Here is a 19,254-nt window from a genome sequence, read left to right on the forward strand (position 1 = left end):
TTTTAGATTCTATTGTTTAAATTTACAGATAGTAAAAAAATTAATATATAAAAAATAAAAATAAATAATTTTATAGCATACAATCTAAAAGATAAATTATACTTTGAAAATACTGAATAAATTAATTTTTAAAAATGGTGTTGGTGACATAAATTGAAAAGCTAGGAATATTTTTGTAACAATTTTAAATATTTTTTAAATTAAAAAATTTGTTTCATTACACAAAAATAAAAAATAACATAATATAAAAATAACTCTTACAGAATTTATTTATTTATTTCTTCTGTACTTGAAGGTGAAGGAGTAACTGATTTGAAAAACTTTATATGAGGAAGAAGCATCTATTGATTATGACTTTCAACAAAAGCCAAATTCATAACTGATGTAGCATTTTAATTTCCAAAACTTTGTTATCTTTTCATAAAACTGAACATATAATGAACTTATTTTTTAACAAAGAATTATATAAAACAACCATGAAGATTCTATAAATCACAATGATTTTGAGATAAAAGGAAGATTATGAAATTATCTCAGTACACTTAAAATTAAATTGCTAGGGCTTAAGCCCTCCCCCAACACTAAATAAAATAATTTACAGAATAAATAAAAACTAGTAAATATCCTAGAAATAAACAAATAAATGGTATGAAGCTGTTTTACTTAACCAAAATCTTCATCCTAAAACAAGACAAAATAAATAAATAAATGCTCTGTTTGGTAGTTTCAAAATCAATTTCAGAACATACTGTCTTTCATAACTCCCCTGCTGTTACTAGCCATGTTCCAAACTTCAGAAAAATCATTAACCAAATTCTTCATTTTCTCATGTTTGGGATATACCAACGGCGAAGAGTCATTTGATATTTCACCCATTGAGGCCAAAATTTTCAGTTCAGATTCTTCCAAACCTTTAGCTGGAGCAAAATAACACCTTTCATTGCTATATTTTGCCATGGCATCCTTGAATTTCTTGATCTGTTACATAACAATAACATAGACATAGAATAACGTCATAATTTAAGAAAAGACAAGAAAAAAAACATAGCACATGATGAGAACAGTATAAATAAAATTCTTACAGTTGCATTGGTACAGCTAAAGCTACAAACTCGACCCTCCGCACCCTTATAGAATCTGAAGAAAGGTAACACGTGAATGCGCAAACCGTGACACATGTTTTTCAGTTCATCGTAATTTACTCTCAGAAATATTGCATTTGGGTGCAATCCAGCTATTTGACAGATCTGGTCACATGAAACCATGTCAAATGTTGTGACCAGAAAAAAGAAAAAGAAAAAGAAAAGTTGCATAAGAATTTTAGTTGGTATATAGAATTCTTTCACCAGAACAAAGACACATACATATACCTTTGAATCAAGGGCTTTGCAACCTCCACAACCAGGTGAATAGAAGTCAACCACAACCAATGAATCACCAGCTTTGAGCAAAGAATGAACCAGTTCTTGTGCTGAATGGATCTCAGTCATATTAGGCTTCAGGTTCTTTTCCCACCACTTCAAACTCTTGCTAACACTAATTGTTGCTTGCGCCTGAAATAAAAATAAAGTAATAAAGTACCATTGGGAAGAAAAAAGGCTTAGATACCCAGAAAACAAAGGTGCAACATACATGAACAGCAACACTGCTACTGCTAGAGGCTTTTGAACTGCAATACCCTAAACCTTTTTCATCTAGGGCAGCAGATTCTCCCATGAAGGCATTGTTCAAAACAGAACAACCCTTTGATTTTGCTTTGTTCAAAGCTCCTTTTGTTTTGGAGCCAAGCATGCTCTCATTCAATTCAGAAATAATAAAAACACTCTTTAAAGAGCGTGCCATGATTAGTATGAACTCAGAAAGAAAGGATCTTGGTCCTCAACTTACAGATCATGAGATGAAATTAGTGTCTTCGGCTATACTAGTTTCAGCCTAAGAACCAAAACCAAAGTAGACAAACCCAACAATGAAATTGTGGAGCACAATTTCCAGCTTTGCAAACTTTGATAAAACTCTAAGAATGTCAAGCCTCAAAATCAAAAACCACAAAAGGCGTCTCCTGGTAATCAATGGATAAAAGCTAAAGAGGGCGAGCTTCAAAGGGACAAAAAGTGTTACTTTCTTGTGAATGTTTTTGATGAGCTCATGAGAGAGATTAGATGTAGTGTTTTCCATTTTATAATAAGATTGAAATGAAAGCATAGTTGGTGGGGTCTTTCTAGATGGCATTGTGAGTAGAAGGTGAAGAAGTGAATGATACTTTCCTAATAGATCATAGTAACTTTATCCGTTTTGATTTCATGATCTTTCTTTTTACTGGATGGTGAACATTATCCACATCACCGTTATCCTTTGCATTTATTAAGGATAATTATGACCGAATACAAGCCCGCCTGATCGCTGCTGTTGAGTTGTCTCAATCTTGTCGCATGCGAGACTCTCTTTGATAAATAAAAAATTACAACTATCAAGTTACTGTGTCATTTGATGTTGATTGAGATCAGAAATTAGGTTAAATTTGATAACTTGCTTCAAAACACACATTACTTATTAAAATTATTTCACTCACTCAAAAATATAAAATATAAGTGACTTTGTGTAAGAATTAAACTCCCATTTATTCATCTTTTCCCTGTAGTACAATAAATCCAAGTTATTTATTGAATCCATTATCATCGAAAAGAAAATAATTAAATTGATGGGATGATAGTTATTTTCAACTTATTACTTTTAAACCTACATTATATGTAGAGTATTTTGAAATAACATTTGATTAGTTTGTAAACTCATTATTATTATTATTATTATTATAAATTAATAGTTAATTAAAAAAATATTTAATAACCGTGAGTATATATTAATTGTATTCTTATGCATGTTTGTTTAAAACTCTTGATATTTAAACCTTTTTATATCATAATTTTATATACCAATCATATTAATTACATTTTCATAACTTTTATTTGAAACAATAAAATCTTTAAAAATAATAAAAATATATTATTATGAATAAGGACATTCTAAAGATATTTCTTTTTCTCACTGCACAGACATTGATAATACTTTTATCTTAACGGTTGGTTCACTACTTAAAATATTTTATAAATATTATTTTTATTTATTCTATTATATTTCCTTAGATGGATCATTGGTTAATTTACAACCACCGAGACATTACGGGATAAAATACTAAATACAAGTTTTAATGTATGTAGAATTTTATAATATTAATATATAAATTAAAGTGTGTGATTTCTTTATAACTTTTATAGTTAAAGTATACATATAATAAATAATTAATCTACTTATTTAAAAATAAGGATATTATATTACTTTTTTACATTTTTCAGGATGTGAATACATTTTTTTCATATATATAACTTTCCAATTTTCGGGCTGCACATCAGTATCTTCTTGTTTATTTCACATTATCTTTACTAAAGTTATTATTTTATTTCAAAGTTTGAATAATGATACGATGTCCAATTCTAATAGGAAACACATTATAGGCAATTTTTTTTAGTTGTACTGTATAAGTCTATAACATGAAAAAGTTATTAAGTTGAAATACATTATGAAAATTTGAAAGTATAGGATGTAAAATAACTCGGAAGTGATAAAACTAAATTTCTTAATCATTAATGCAATGAAAAGTTTTAATATTGGTTTTATTATTATTATATTTAAGTTTTGGATCTATTTTTAAACCACTATCATTCCACAAAAAGTGTCGTGACAAGTCTTCAAAAATTGTGTAAATTTTAAACGGTTATTTTTATATTATATTATTTATAATTACCTATCAATATTTATAATTTCTTAATTTAATAAAATTTATTTTTTATAATAAAAAGTAATATATATATATATATATATATATATATATATATAAAGTACATTAAAATTAATTAAAATTAATTTTATCCATGATTTAACATAGAATACATTCATTAATGTAAATAAAAGAAGTATAATATTAAAAAAGAAAATATTTAAAAAACAAATCATATCATCTTCGAACTCTTTAAAATGTGTCGTGACAAGTCTTCAACTTCGGCCATGACCGGATCTAGTTATATGGAGTGAAACCTCCAAGCATTTATTATAATAATATATATAAGGAAATGAAAAACAACATAAAACTAAAACAGCATTCAACTAAAACAACATAAATCTAAATTTAAAAAACAGCATATAACCTCTCACAAATATAATTCAATGAAAGAAATAAAACTCAATGAAACAAGAAAGTAAGAAATGAAACCGTGGAGAATTAAGATTGGGATGCATGCAAAAGCTTATAGTACAAGGTTAACATAACAATGAAGAAATGAGATGACGTGCATGCACGGGTTATAGTAAAATAGCACAGGATTAAGGGTTGTTGGTGGTTGAAAAATCATTAAACCATTATTCCAATTTTTTAGATTTTATTAAATGAAGGACATAACTGTCAATTGGAAGGTGTAGGGTGAGACTGGTGAGGGGTAGAGAGAAGCACTTAGTAGAAAAATAAGTAGCACGAGAGAATCACTAGTGTCAGTTATAATCATTGTTTTGCACGCTCCATAAATGACCCTAAACGTGGCAGTTGCCATTTGTTGAATAAGAAACACCACCAATAATTAAAGGTTTAATCACTTTAGAGGTTCCTATTTCTGCATATTCGTATCAATTGGGTCCTCATATTTTGAAAGTTCTCAATTGGGTCCCCATTTATGAAAAATTGAATCAATAAAGTCTCTGCCGTTAAATTCTATGGACGGCGTTAAAAGTGTTACCTGGTGGCTAGGTGAGGTGGCATCTCATAAGCACATGGCACACAAAGACTTAAATGAATTTTTAATTTAAAAAAAGTTTAAAAAAGTCCATGCCACATCACCACCCTCACACGTAATCATCACCCTCTCCAGACAAACCCTAATTTCTCTCCAAGAAACCCTAGCTGCCGCACCATCCAGCGTCGTCACTGTCATCCTCGTCGATAGCCGTCATCTCCAACGCATCACGCGCCACCACCAAAGCGTCTTCTCCCTTCAGTTGCACCTTCATCACCTTCGCATATCACCGGACCTGCCAATCATTCCCAGAAAACAGAACCCAAAATCCAAATCACGAAGCCCTTCGTTGACGCAAGCTCTACACCGCAGCAACACCACCATGTAAATCGCAAGCCATCGCGATTCGGCCTTCGTTCTCGCGCCACCACCCAACGTGATCCCTTGTTATGTCGCAACCACCAATCTTCACTATTTTCACCCTCGCACCAGCCAAATCGTCGTCGCACCAACAGCACTGTCGTCCAATCTCCACCACAGAATCGTTCACCATACACCGCTGCTGCAGATCGCGAATCACCACTCTTCTCCACCACTAACCGCGCCGTTGCTTGCCTCCACCTGCAACCACAATCAGACCTGCAAGCAAACCAGAAACCAAGTTCAAGCATCGTCGCATAGCACCGTGGAGACTTAGGGTTTCTCGCGTTCTCGTCGCATAGCTTTGGTGGTGGCGCGTGATGCGTTAAAGAGGACAACTGCCGGCGAGGATGGCGGTGACTACGCTGGATGGTGCGACGGCTAGGGTTTCTTGGAGAGAAATTAGGGTTTGTCTGGAGATGGTGATGATGACGTGTGAGGGTGGTGATGTGGTAGAGACTTTTTTAAACTTTTTTAAATTAAATAATTATTTAAGTCTTTGCGTGCCACGTGTTTATGAGATGCCACCTCACCTAGCCATCAGACAATACTTTTAACGTCGTCCATAAAATTTAATGACATAGACTTTATTGATTCAATTTTTCATAAATAGGGACCCAATTAAAAACTTTCAAAATATGAGAATCCAAATAATACAAATATGCAGAAATAGAGACTTCCGAAGTAATTAAACCATAATTAAATTAACCTAAAGTTTAGATAGACGCACCAACTTATCGATCCAAAATTGTGAAACTTATATTGTAATGCAAAGTAAGTCATTTTACCTTAGCCACCAGATCAACCTCATCACAACACTTAACTGTCGTGTCCTTGGAAGGAAGAGTAACATTGAAATACAAATGCTAATTAGAGAAGAAAGATACAAAAAGTAGATAAGAAATTGTCAAGGTCTAAAATGATACATGTGCAAGTCCTAACAATTGGGTTTTCATTAGATTTGGACAGAAAGGACTGTCTATAAAGTTGACTGATAAATGAGTGAAACCATCTCAGGGAGAAAAGGGCTACCACCAAATCAATATTGATAAAAGTTGTCTTCGATGTCAATCTCAAAGAAAGTTCAGGTTAGAAATTCAAGCGTGAATTCAAGTCTCATATTAAATAAAGATAAAAGAAAGTAAAATATTATAAAAAGTTCATTAATATATTAATTTATGAAAAAGTTATTTTAATTTTTTATATAATTAGATTCAGTATTTTATAGTAAACTTCTTCCTTGATAAATTCAACCCTGTATATATATTGAGTAATAAAGGATGAGTTCATATTTCACATACAATGCACTGGTGGCCCTGTGATAGTAGAAGCAGAATAAGTATTAAAAGCCCTTCCAGTCTGAAACAGATCAACCATTTGTGAAAAGTTCAATTATAACAGTAAAAACCTCTATAATATAAATTGTGCACATTTTCACTACATAGTCAACTTGTGTAGAGATATCATAATACAACAGACTTAGCTGCCAAAGATCCAATCAAGTTATGATGTCTATGAATTAACTAAAATTATTGGTTTTACTTAATTGAGAATCTTATTGTATAGATTTATTAGCTTAATAGCTATTGTGATCTTGATATAAGGTTACAAGAAGTACAGCTTTTATACATGGACATATAAATCATTTGAATGTATATAAAATAGTAAACCTCAGGCGTCTTGACGTTAAAATATTCAGAGAGCTGATCAACAAAGGTCTTTGTATCGACATCACATACATCCTCCTCCTCTTCTTGCTTTACTCTGTAGCCAGTTTTCTTCTGAATCTCTTCCTACCAAACACTGAGAGTGTAAATAAATTAATATAGTGTTAATTGTAAAACATTGTGTTCATTAGCGGTGCAAATTTAGTTTAAAACAAAGCATACAGAAATTATGATCTGAGTTATTTAAGAAAAATCAAAAGAAAAAGAGAGCAGTAAGCATTTATACTGAAAGTGTTGTAATTTTGGTAAATAATGAAAGTGTTGCAATTCTTTCAAAATATATATATATAATATTTTAGAATTGTAACATTAGTTAAAATAAATAAATTAATTAATAAAACAAATAAATAAATAAATAAATAAAGTTAAGATGTCACAAATTCTCTTTATATATAAAAATAATTTTATAAAATTATATTAATAAAACTGTTTAGTGATTATTTTCAGAAAAATAAATTATTTAATTATTTTAAAAAAGAATATTCTATTATTAATGTTATTAAATAAACAAATTATTTTTTTATTCATTAGAAAGTAATATTATCACAAAAATAAAGTTGTATATCTTGTGGAATATTATAAATTATATTAAAGACTTAACTATCCGATCCGACTCGATCGACCCATCTATCACGGGTTGGTCACTTAGTGAGTATCTGACTCATTTATTAGCGAGTCGAACAAAATTTGAATATGGTTGGTAAGTTAAACTGGTTAACTTACTAGCTTACTTAACTTTTTTTTCACCCTCTTCTTCCATTATTCTTATAACATGTTATTTTGATCAATCAAATTGAAACAATAATAATTGGATCAATTGATATTAAAAAAAGGGTTTTGCAGAAAGAGAATAAGGGTTTAAGTTGTAAGGTATTTTGTTTCATTGAATATTTAATTAATTTTATTTTATTAAAAAAATAAAAAAAAATAGGTAGATTGGTTGTAACATCCCCAAAATATATAGTATAGACTATATTAAAGAGAAGCTACATGCATGATAAAGTAATACAGTTATCCATCTAGAGTATAAAGTGTTTCCTTTACAGTCATCCAAAAACAACTATAAATTTAAACTTTATATAAATACAAACCAAAGGAAACTCAAAACTATACACAAGATCACTAATAACTAATCCAACTACTCAACAGCATCACCTCCATCCAATGCTTGCTCCAGAGAAACCTCTTCTTCTGCTGCTCACATCCAAAGGATGGTCATTGCAGAAGAAGAACAACAGAACATACAAAACACAAGCACACAACAGGGTAAGCTAGTTTAAACAAAGATTAATCATACGTCAATTCATTTAACTTCATACAAACATATTATTCATTCACATCACTTAAACCCTTTACACATAACACCACACTGACTTTGACTGTCCGGACTTAGAATAATTGCCGAGCTATGGTGACTTTCACCCTACCACACTCACGAGGTTGGTCTGTTATCACTCACCTTGGGCCATACTGGAAGCACCCAAGACTAGGACCTCCTGCTACTCCTCACGACATGAATTAATCCTCTCTACTTGAGAATGAAAGACCATTGGAGTTTCAGGATAACCCCCAAGACTAAGCTCCTGCATCCATTCTAAACTTACTTGAATCTCAACTGGAGATTTCACTTTGAATCACAACATGGGGCACCACCATGTCTCATCTCCTTGAGAATCACGGAATTACGTCCAATAACCACACTTGAACTTTACACTTTTAATTACAACACACATCAATCACCACAGATATTACATGATACAACTTCATCTTACTTCATACAACACTCAATTGTTCATTTAAAACAACTTAAGATCACAAGAGAACCGAACTAGAATTGAACCCCTCGCATAGCGCACACTTTCGCACAACGAAGCCATAAGCTTCTCGCACAGCTACCTAACTCGCCTTGCGAAATTCTTAGACAGAGACCAACTCCTCATAACCACTCGCATAGCGACTAAACTTGTTATGCGAATAAACTGTGAAATGTAACAGATCCCAACCCCTCGCATAGCGTCCTAACTCGCTATGCGAGAACCTCAGACAGAGACTCAGACTTCTTAAACACTCGTAGAGCGAAACCCACTCGTTGTTCGAATAAAAAAAAGAATAATGGTTCCAGACCCCAACCAGTCGCATAGCGTTTTGATTCGCTATGCGGATTGACCAACAAAGAGCAACCCTCTCACTTTACTCGCACAGCGCACCCATCGCTATGCGAGTGCCTTAGCAGAGAGCACCTCGCCAAGGTGACTCGCTATGCGAATCCATTTGCACAGCGAGTCTGCATAATCTACAGAACGAAATTATGCAGAATTATGCAACTCAACCCCTCTTTACCAATTCTACTCAACTTTGCCAACTTCTAACACTCCTAATCTGTTGTATATACTTACTTATACTTGACTAAATGATTCTAGACCTTCCTAACCTCAATCTAAAGTGTTTATGCATCAAATCCTACTCTAAAACCTCAATTTCATCAACTTAGAGACCCAAATCCTAATTGACCACTTTGAACCTGATTTTAATCATTTTGATGACTCAAACAAGTCACAAAAGACCTGTTTAAACTACCCCAACAGCCTCTAACAACACTTGACCTCTAATACTCAAATTCACTACCTGACTTCCTCTAAAATACACTAAACACATTCAAATCACTTCACATTTACTTAATCACCACAATACCATTTCACACCTGAATATATTCAATTACAGCAGAACACAACATCTAATTCAGTTCATAATCATCATTCCACAGTCTCCACAATTTAACATTTTAAGAACATACATTCATCAACTAAATTTTCAACCAAACAGCACAATAACACGGAATTATCCCACACAACACAAACTGATAACTGAAACACAACCTAGCTTCCCTTACCTCAGAGATAAACAGCCACATTCACAGAAACGCTCCAACCGTACCTTGCACTGCAAGGGAACTCAACAGAAACCTACAACTCACCAATTGGTGATAGAGAACAACACCTAGAACCTAAATTGAGCTAGCAACTGGAAGGAAGAACTGTTAACCACATGCAAAGCGAAAACAGTGCATGTTCACAGTCCATAGAAAACGTATAATAGTGGAAACCACTTACCAGCTGAAGAACACAAAATTGATCGGTCCAAAATGAAGTCCTCAACGCCAGGATCGCCTAGGCACCTCCTGATCGTCGAACAGATAACTTAGCAGAGAGAGATTGTAGAGAGAAGTCAGAGAACTCTGAGGAATTGAGTTCTCACTAGTGCAAAATTGGCCTTTAACGTCCCCCCATAGACGTCCGTCCACAAAAACACCCACGTAAATAATTGACCAGTGGCATATCCGTAAGTAAGTGGACTGTAGACGTCCGTTGTGGAGGGGACGTCTATAATATTATAAACATCGGGGCCCGCCAACGGACGTCTAAAACCCACGCGAATATCAATTTTTAAATCCAAAACACGTCATATTAGTGATGGCCTCGACGTCTATAGTATTATAAACGTCGGGGCCCCCAAGTACCGGACGTCTAATGATATTTATACTAAAACGCGAACCCGCGAGAAGTTACGCTCACTGTTCATCGTCTTCCCCGTGAATTCTCTCTGCGGCATTGCATTTCCAGGTGCGTTTTCTCTCTTTTGAACCGTTTAAATTTACTTTTAATCTGATTAAAGTACTCTGTGATGAAATATCTTTGATTTGAACCGATTAAAAATTGTTTTCGGTGCGTTTTGGTGCAGTTTCTTGCGTGTTCTTGGGTGGCGTTTTTGACTGTTTTTGGCCTACGTTTTAGGTCGTTCCCTCCTCGATTTCCCTTCGTTTCATTTGGAATCTGCTTTTCAGGTTAGCTTCTTCGTTGATAAGGTTTTTTGTATGCATGTTATTGGGTTTTGTGTATGCATGTTTTTTTCTTTAAGGTCTGCATGTGTTATTGGCTTTTGAATATGCATGTATTAGTTGTGTTATTATAATTGTCATGTTAGAATATAAGTATCAAATCATTGAGTGACACTTAGTTCCCGTTTGAAATTTAACACAAACGATTAATCTTTTAATCGTTTGTGTTAAATTTTGAATTGTCCGATTGGACAGTTTGAGAAAATTAATTTTCATAATTTGCCATAACATGTAAGTTGGAGTTTATGGATAAGATTGATCAAATTTCGGTTCAGTATTTGTGTTGTTCTCCGAATGCATATTTGATTGTGGTCATCGTTGACTACTCTCATTTCGTGTATTTCGAAGACAATTGCGAAATGTTGCCAAAATCTTATCAATTTTATGATGTAGACTTCTTTGCACGTGTCTTAGCAAATTATGAAAATTAATTTTTTTGAATGGGTAGGGCCTAACCTTGTGAGAGTTAAAAAACTTATACTGATGATTTTACGAACATAGTATGGATCGAAGCTGGATGAATGACGTCGCATCAGTGAAGAATATGATAAGGGTGTTTCGGAGTTCTTGCAATACGTTGAACAAAATGCTAAGTCTGTGAACGGGACATATTTTTGTCCTTGTGTTCGTTGTCTTAATCAAATACGGCAAGACTTAGGCAATGTGCGTGACCATCTATTCATGTTCGGTATAATGAGGACTTATACCGTTTGGACTTGGTATGGAGAAGTACTGGACCAGCCTACCACGTCACGAGGAACGGATTATGTGAAAGAATGGATGAGTGACCATTTAGAGGACATGATACGTGATGTCGGTGAAGATAATTTTGGAAGAGCTAATTTGTATGATTCTCTTATTAATGATTCAGAGCAACCGTTGTTCCTAGGATGCTCGAACTTTACACGTCTCTCTGCAACTTTAAAGTTGTTTAGTTTAAAAGCAAGGAATGGATGGACCGATAAAAGTTTCACCGAGTTGTTGGAGTTGTTGAAGGAGATGCTTCCAGAAAATAATACTCTACCTATTCGTAATTACGAGGCAAATTTTTTTTATGTCCAATGGGTCTTGAATATCAAAAGATACATGCTTGTCCTAATGATTGTGTTTTGTACACAAAGGAGTTTGTTTCGCTAAAGTATTGTCCAACATGTGGTTTATCTCGTTTTGAAAAGAAATCTAACAGAATCACTGCTAATGAAGGTAATGATGGTGCACCTGCTAAGGTGATGTGGTATTTGCCTATAATACCTAGATTCAAACGTATGTTCTCTGTTAAAGAAGATGCAAAGAACCTTAAATGGCACTTTGACGAAAGAAAGTGCGATAATCTTCTTCGACACCCTGCTGATTCACCACAATGGAAAAAGATTGATGAGAAATTTCCAGAATTTGGTGCAGATCCAAGAAACTTAAGACTTGCACTTGCAACTGATGGTATGAATCCTTATGGAAACTTAAGTACCAAACACAGTTCATGGCCAATTATGTTGATGATTTACAATCTTTCTCCTTTGTTGTGCATGAAGAGAAAATATGTGATGTTGTCCATGATGATATCGGGTCCTAGACAACCTGGAAATGACATTGATGTTTACTTAAAACCTTTAATTGATGATTTGAAATTGTTGTGGGAAGAAGGGGTCGACGTGTTTGATTCACATGTTAAGGAACAGTTCCGTTTGCGTGCAATGTTGTTTTGCACTATAAATGATTTCCCAACGTATGGAGACTTGAGCGGTTATAGTGTTAAAGGTCATTTTGCATGTCCCATATGTGAAGAAAACACTAGTTACCTTCAATTGAAGCATGGTCAGAAGACGGTATATACAAGACATCGAAAATTCCTTCCTCGTAATCATCCTTATCGTAGATTGAAAAAAACATTTAATGGAAGTGTTGAGGATGAGGTTGTGTGCAGACCCCGGAATGGTGAAGATGTGTACAACGAAGTCAAAAACATTGACATTGTGTTTGGAAAACATCATAAAAGTACCTTTGCAAAAAACATTTGGAAGAAACGATCAATATTTTTTAAGCTTCCATATTGGTGTGAACTTGATGTTAGACATTGTATTGATGTGATGCACGTTGAAAAAAATGTTTGTGATAGTGTCATCGGAACTTTATTAAACGTCAAAGGGAAGAGCAAAGACAGAATAAAAGCACGACAAGATTTGGCTGACTTGGGAATCCGATCTAAGTTACATCCACAGATAATAGGAAGACGCACCTATCTGCCCCCAGCCTGTCACACACTTTCTAAAAAAGAAAAACAAAGTTTTTGTAACTGTTTAAGAAGTGTGAAGGTTCCACAAGGTTATTCTTCAAATATTAGTAACTTTGTTTCTATGCAAGACTTAAAGTTAGTTGGTTTAAAGTCTCACGATTGTCATGTATTGATGCAACAATTGTTACCTGTTGTTATTCGAGGCATATTACCTCCTTCTGTTAGGGGTATTCTAACACGTCTGAGTTTGTTCTTTAATGCCATTTGCAAGAAAGTTGTTGACCCTCGAGGTTTAGATGAATTGGAAAATGAAGGAATAAGACTACTATGTCAATTGGAGATGTATTTTCCACCTTCCTTTTTTGACATCATGGTACATTTAATTGTTCATCTAGTTAGAGAAATTCGAATATGTGGGTCGGTCTTCTTAAGGTGGATGTACCCAGTTGAAAGATACATGAAGAACTTAAAGGGATATGTCAAGAATCAGTATAGACCAGAAGCTTCAATCATAGAGCGATACGTTGCAGAAGAAGCCATTGAATTTTGTTCAAGTTATATGCCATCTTGTGAACCCGTGGGTCTTCCCAAGAGCAAACATGAAGGAAAATGTGAAGGTAAGGGTGTTCGAGGTGTGAGAATTCAAAGTGTTAGCAGAAAAGAAGTTGACCAAGCTCATTTGTACGTCTTAAACAACATGTTGATGTGATTCCTTACATTTCTAACCACGTTAATGAAATAAAGGCAGCAAACCCAAGAATGAGTGAAAAATGGCATCTTAATGAACATGTGAAAACCTTCTTACAATGGTTTAAGAAAAATATTTATGCGACTCCACATGTTTCTGAAAGTTTATTGAGGTTATCTCGTGGGCCGAACACAGATGTCATTACATATGGTGGGTACTATATAAACAATATTTCTTTTCAGACAAAGGTAGAAGATGACAAAAGTAGAGTTCAAAATAGTGGCGTCACACTACAAGCTGAGGCTGTGCACTTTGCTAGTTCTAAAGACAAAAATCCAATCACAGCATCCATGAGTTATTTTGGAATAATACAAGAAATATGGGAAGTTGATTACGTCACTTTTAGAGTCCCAGTTTTCAAGTGTAAATGGGTTGATATAAATTCTGGTGTCATGACAGATGACTTTGGTTTCACATTGGTAGACTTGAACAAGATGAATTACACTGATGAACCATTTATCATGGCTAGTCAAGCAAGACAAATATTCTACGTAAATGATCCAGCGAATAAAAAATGGTCAGTGGTTTTAGAAGGAAAAAACATGCATGGACATGATGATGACCGTTCTCTTGATATACTTGAGACAACATCTGTTGCATCTAGACCCATTGAAGACCCAGTTGATGACGTTGCCGATGTCATCCAGGCAATTCGTAGTGATCACAATGAAGGAATTTGGGAAAAAACAATATCTTAATCGGTTGTGATATTTTTTTTTATTGACTTTATATATATGTTCATCATAATTGAATTATTACTAACCTTGTATAATTTTTCAGGTATGTCGGCCTCAGACTCAGGATCGGGACAGACCAGATGTGGTCGAGGCGTCACACGATTGGCAGATGTGACATCTGGACGCGTGGATGGGCAGAGGAGACATGTTGATATCGACCCCAGATTAGGTCATCCATCAGGGCCAAATGCTGATAGGTTTAGGAGTTATCTAGGTAAGTTAGCAAAAAGTCATGTCTCTATCCTTCATGCAACTTTGGATGACGTCCCAGAGGTCGACAAGAACCTCTTATGGCAAGATATTCAGGTATGTTTATACTTCATGCAATTTGTGATATACTTATATCTTTCATGTTTTCTTATCAATAACATGTTTTTTGTTTTAAACAGCAACATTATGATATTCCAAACACAATACAAAATAGAAAGAAAGTGTTATCGCATATAGCGATAAGATGGAGAGATTTCAAGACAAGGCTGACACGACTATATGTCTTTGGAGACAAGCAACATGAAAATCCATGTCAGCAATATACCTTCACAGAGGAGGACTGGATACAGTTTCGGGCATCTAGAGAGTCTGACGAATGGAAGGTATGTTTCTTAACATCTAAAAAGTCTTTCATTGAGTTTTTATGATTTTACACTTATTTATATACATGGTTTCACAGGGTAAAAGGTTAGCCGCCCAAGAAAGACAAAGGCTAAACGATGCACCACACTTGTTATCACGAGGTGGTTATGCAAAACTAGAAAAGAAAATTAGAAAGTCTAGAGCGGATGCCTTGGGACTTGAGTCGCCGGACCTAGCACCTGCACCTGCTAGGTACGAGCTGTGGAAGGCTGCTCGGACTAAATCTGATGGGAACATGACATCTTCCTCAGCTGCCTTGATCTCACAAAGAATTGTAAGTTCAAATTCTAAACAGTTGTTTGATTGTGTATCTATCACAGCATGTCTTCTAAGTAACTTGGTTTTTTATGTGCAGGATGAGTTGGTTGAGCAGCAAACTCAGGGCATATTTGCTGGCCAAGGTAGGGACGACATTCTAACAATGGTCATTGGAAGGCCCGAGCACCCAGGACGTGTACGTGGAGTTCCTGGGGTGATTGGTCTTCGTGACTACTTTGGCCCTGCACAGAAAACCCCAACATCAATGAGTTAGGAGACACTGAGGCAGATAGATCTTTAGTGGGAGGAAAGACTCAACCAAAGCATGTGATCAATGGAGCAACGATTCATGGAGCAGCTACAAGAACAAAAAGAAATACAAAGAGCGCTTGAAGAGAAGCTGCATTCGAGACGCAAGACAACATGGGGACCGCTGAAACTCCCACACCACCTCGTGTCAGCACTAGAGGATCATGCTCTACTGTAGAACCTACTCAGTATAGCGGTCAATATGAGATGTTGGTTGATAGGGATCCCCCATGCATTGTGGTTGTCGGACGAGTGCTTGAGGAAGGGCAGACTATTCATGGTGTTCCCATATTATCCCACCACATGCGTGTGACGATTGACGAGGTTCGGGATCCCTAGGCTCAGGTGCCTGTACCCACTCCAGAAATTAACTTTGTGGGGGAGGCCATAGGATCATTTATAGCTTGGCCTAGAGCATTGATCATGTCACACATCGCTACTCCACAGGTATGATGTCTTTTTTATTAGTATTTCTATGTTTATTCTTCAAATATTTGTTGATAACTCTTTGACGTAAATTCTTATCTTCAGTTCACACGTCCTCAAAAGCAGCCAATTCATGATACAGTCATACATGAAGATGATGACATGGCTGAAGCGGAGGATGATCCTCTATCAAAGCTAATGACAAGATTACCCAGGTTGAAGAAAGCACCATTAGAACTATACTAGGATTTGAGAGTATTTGGTCTTCCCCCACATGTGCCAATATATATCACATTGTCTGATGCATTGGAGGTGATTAGGGGAGACAGGATGTTGAATATTTCCATCATTCAACTGTGGTGCATGTAAGATAGTAAATTTTGTCTTTCATATTACTTTTATTTAGATTCTTATAGTTTCTAACAACTTAACTTTGTTGTTTTAGGTACATGGACACAATCGTTGTAGACCAAGGTCGGTCTTCCATGTACGGATTTGTTGAACCTCAGACCATTCAACCGTCTGGTAACACACTTGAAAACAGACAACATTATTTGCAAACATGGATGGATGAGTCAAAAAGAGACGTATACCTTGTGCCATACATTGATGGGTATGTGTTGTTATATGTAAAAGTTCATTATTATAGTTTCCTTAATTAGTTAAATAACTATTTGTCCTTTGTGATAGGTTGCACTGGCAGCTGGTGGTCATCATTCCCAAAGCATGTAAAATTATATGGTTTTGTTCGTTGCATAGGAAGATGAAAAATGACTTGAGAACAATGCTTCAAGGGTAAGTGTTTCTCCAAAAATGACTTTGAATTTGATGTTCACCTTCAACTTTTATGATAAATATAGTCATATTAATTATACTTTGTGTTTTCAATCTGTACAGAGTTATTGGTAAATCTCGAGGTCAACTGGTTCAAATTTTGTATCCAAAGGTTGTAAGTCATTTATAGTTCTAATTCATTTTCTATGTTATTGAATGATCTAAATTCTTAACTATTTAGTTTGTCATTTTAGTGTAACCAGCAGCTAGATTCATGGGAATGTGGCTTCTATGTGATGTGTTGGATTAAGACCATCATTCGAGCTGTCATTACAAATGACTGGAATGAGGTAATGATGTATACCTTGAATACATTACAAATCAAATTCATCTTCAAACATATATGAAACCATAATGAATCTTTCTTGAATTTTACAGCGCTTCAAGAGTACATCTCCTATACCAGAGGACACAATTAGGCAGATAAGGCAGGAGTGGACCGCTTATCTTCTGCAAAGATGGAGTTAGGAATAGTTTTATTTGTTGTTGAACATTGCTTAGTTTTAGTTTAAGTTTAATCTTGATAGTTTTGGTAGTGGATTATTTTTTACATTAAGTAGAACTTTCTTTTTATGAAACGCATATATATATATATATATATATATATATATATATATATATATATATATATATATATATTATACTATATTGTTCTGGGACAATTTTCTGCTTTTCAGGTGTGGTTTTATTGCAAAAATAAATTAATTTTTAAAAAAAAACGCCCAGTAGACGTCTGGCAGTGCACAAACCGACGTCCGACCCAATCCCTAGCACAAAACCATTCAGACATATGGCCGTCGGGGGATACACCTCGGACGTCTGTGGAGACGTCGGGGGAGGAGGCATCGGACGTCTATGTGGACGTCCGAGGGGTGCACATCGAACGTATATGTGGACGTCCGAGAGTACACATCGGACGTCTACGTAGACGTCGGGGCTGACACATCAGACGTCTACATAGACGTCCGTTGTGGACCCCCCAACGTCTGAGTAACATCACCCACAAAGACATTGGGGGTAGGTCGGACGTCAAAAAGCCAAAAGAACGGACGTCTAAAGCCCTTTCTGCACTAGTGTCTAGAGAGATGAAGTGTTCTTAGAATAATGAGAAGTGTTTATAAAATTCTATTTATATTATAAGATTATTTTAAATTAAAATAATATGTCTCATTATTTTAACACAACTATCTACTCTATAACACTCTATTTTTCAGGTCTTTATATTGGTGAGTCAACCCAATCATCACGGGTTCAACTCGAGTAAATCGGATTCTTAACGAGCCATGTCAAAATTGATTCGCATTAAAATTTCACATTTTTTAAACTCAACCCAATCCAAATCCATAATAGAGTGAATTGACTTTTGAATTTCAACTCATTTTGACCTCTCTAATTAAAAATGGTCGTTAAAACAATATTTTAGGAATAGTTAAATATTAAATAAATCATAAAATTTAGTGAACTAAAAGGAACCTATGTTATCATAATGAATGACAAAAAATGGAAGACGCGGAATTGGAAGGAGCATGACACACACATTTAGGCCTTGCTTTTTTGAGTGGATTTGAGGGAGTGGATTTGAGGGGATTTGAAGATAAATTTTTTTGTCGTTTATTTGAGTGAATTTGGAGGTAAATGAGAGTGAATTTGGAGTTAAATGAGAGTGAATTTGGAAATAAATTTTTTTAATTTGTCATGTCAATACAATTCTATACTAATTCTCACAAATTTTATTTCCAAATTCACTCTCATTTACTTTCAAATTCATTCAAATAAACGACAAAAAAATTATCTTCAAATCCTCTCAAATTCCCTCAAATTCATTAAAGAAAACAAGGCTAGGCACTTGTCAGGAAAAGAGGAAGGTGTAAGAGGTTTTGTGACATCACTTGAAGAAGGTGAGTGGTTTAAAAAGATGGTGTCAGAGCTTGAATTGCCTCTTCAATGTTTTCACCAATATTCTGTGCAATCCTTTCTTGGATAACACCTTTGGTTCGGTTTGAAAAAGTCTCAGAATCCTTCTGTTCCTCGTCAAACAAAGGATAACTGTTGCCGATCAATGGATTCTCTAACCTTCGTACTTTAACTTTATCACCATACATTTCTAATACTTTAAAATAAATATATTAACTATTTTAAAAGAAATTTTCTGTCTCTGTGCATTATTCTCTGCAAAGACATTGTCCTTTTCAGGTGATTGATTAAAATAAAAAGAAAAAAAAACTTGTATCCTTAATTTAATGCAAAATTTTATACTTA

The 19,254-nt window shown here is 34.7% G+C and overlaps 1 protein-coding gene across 1 annotated transcript; it reads right to left on the reverse strand.

Moving 5' to 3' along the window:
- Positions 1 to 461: 461 nt before the first annotated feature.
- Positions 462 to 2,183, reverse strand: LOC108330946 (thioredoxin-like 1-2, chloroplastic). Its single transcript, XM_017565547.2, has 4 exons — positions 1,633 to 2,183; positions 1,371 to 1,553; positions 1,083 to 1,247; positions 462 to 978 (listed from the first exon to the last, which is right to left on the reverse strand). Exons 1-4 carry the CDS (start codon positions 1,840 to 1,842, stop codon positions 739 to 741), a joined length of 798 nt encoding a protein of 265 aa, XP_017421036.2. The 5' UTR covers positions 1,843 to 2,183; the 3' UTR covers positions 462 to 738.
- Positions 2,184 to 19,254: the final 17,071 nt, after the last annotated feature.

The sequence above is a fragment of the Vigna angularis genome, chromosome 4 (assembly GCF_016808095.1).
Source record: "Vigna angularis cultivar LongXiaoDou No.4 chromosome 4, ASM1680809v1, whole genome shotgun sequence".
In the NCBI taxonomy this organism is placed as follows: Eukaryota; Viridiplantae; Streptophyta; class Magnoliopsida; order Fabales; family Fabaceae; genus Vigna; species Vigna angularis.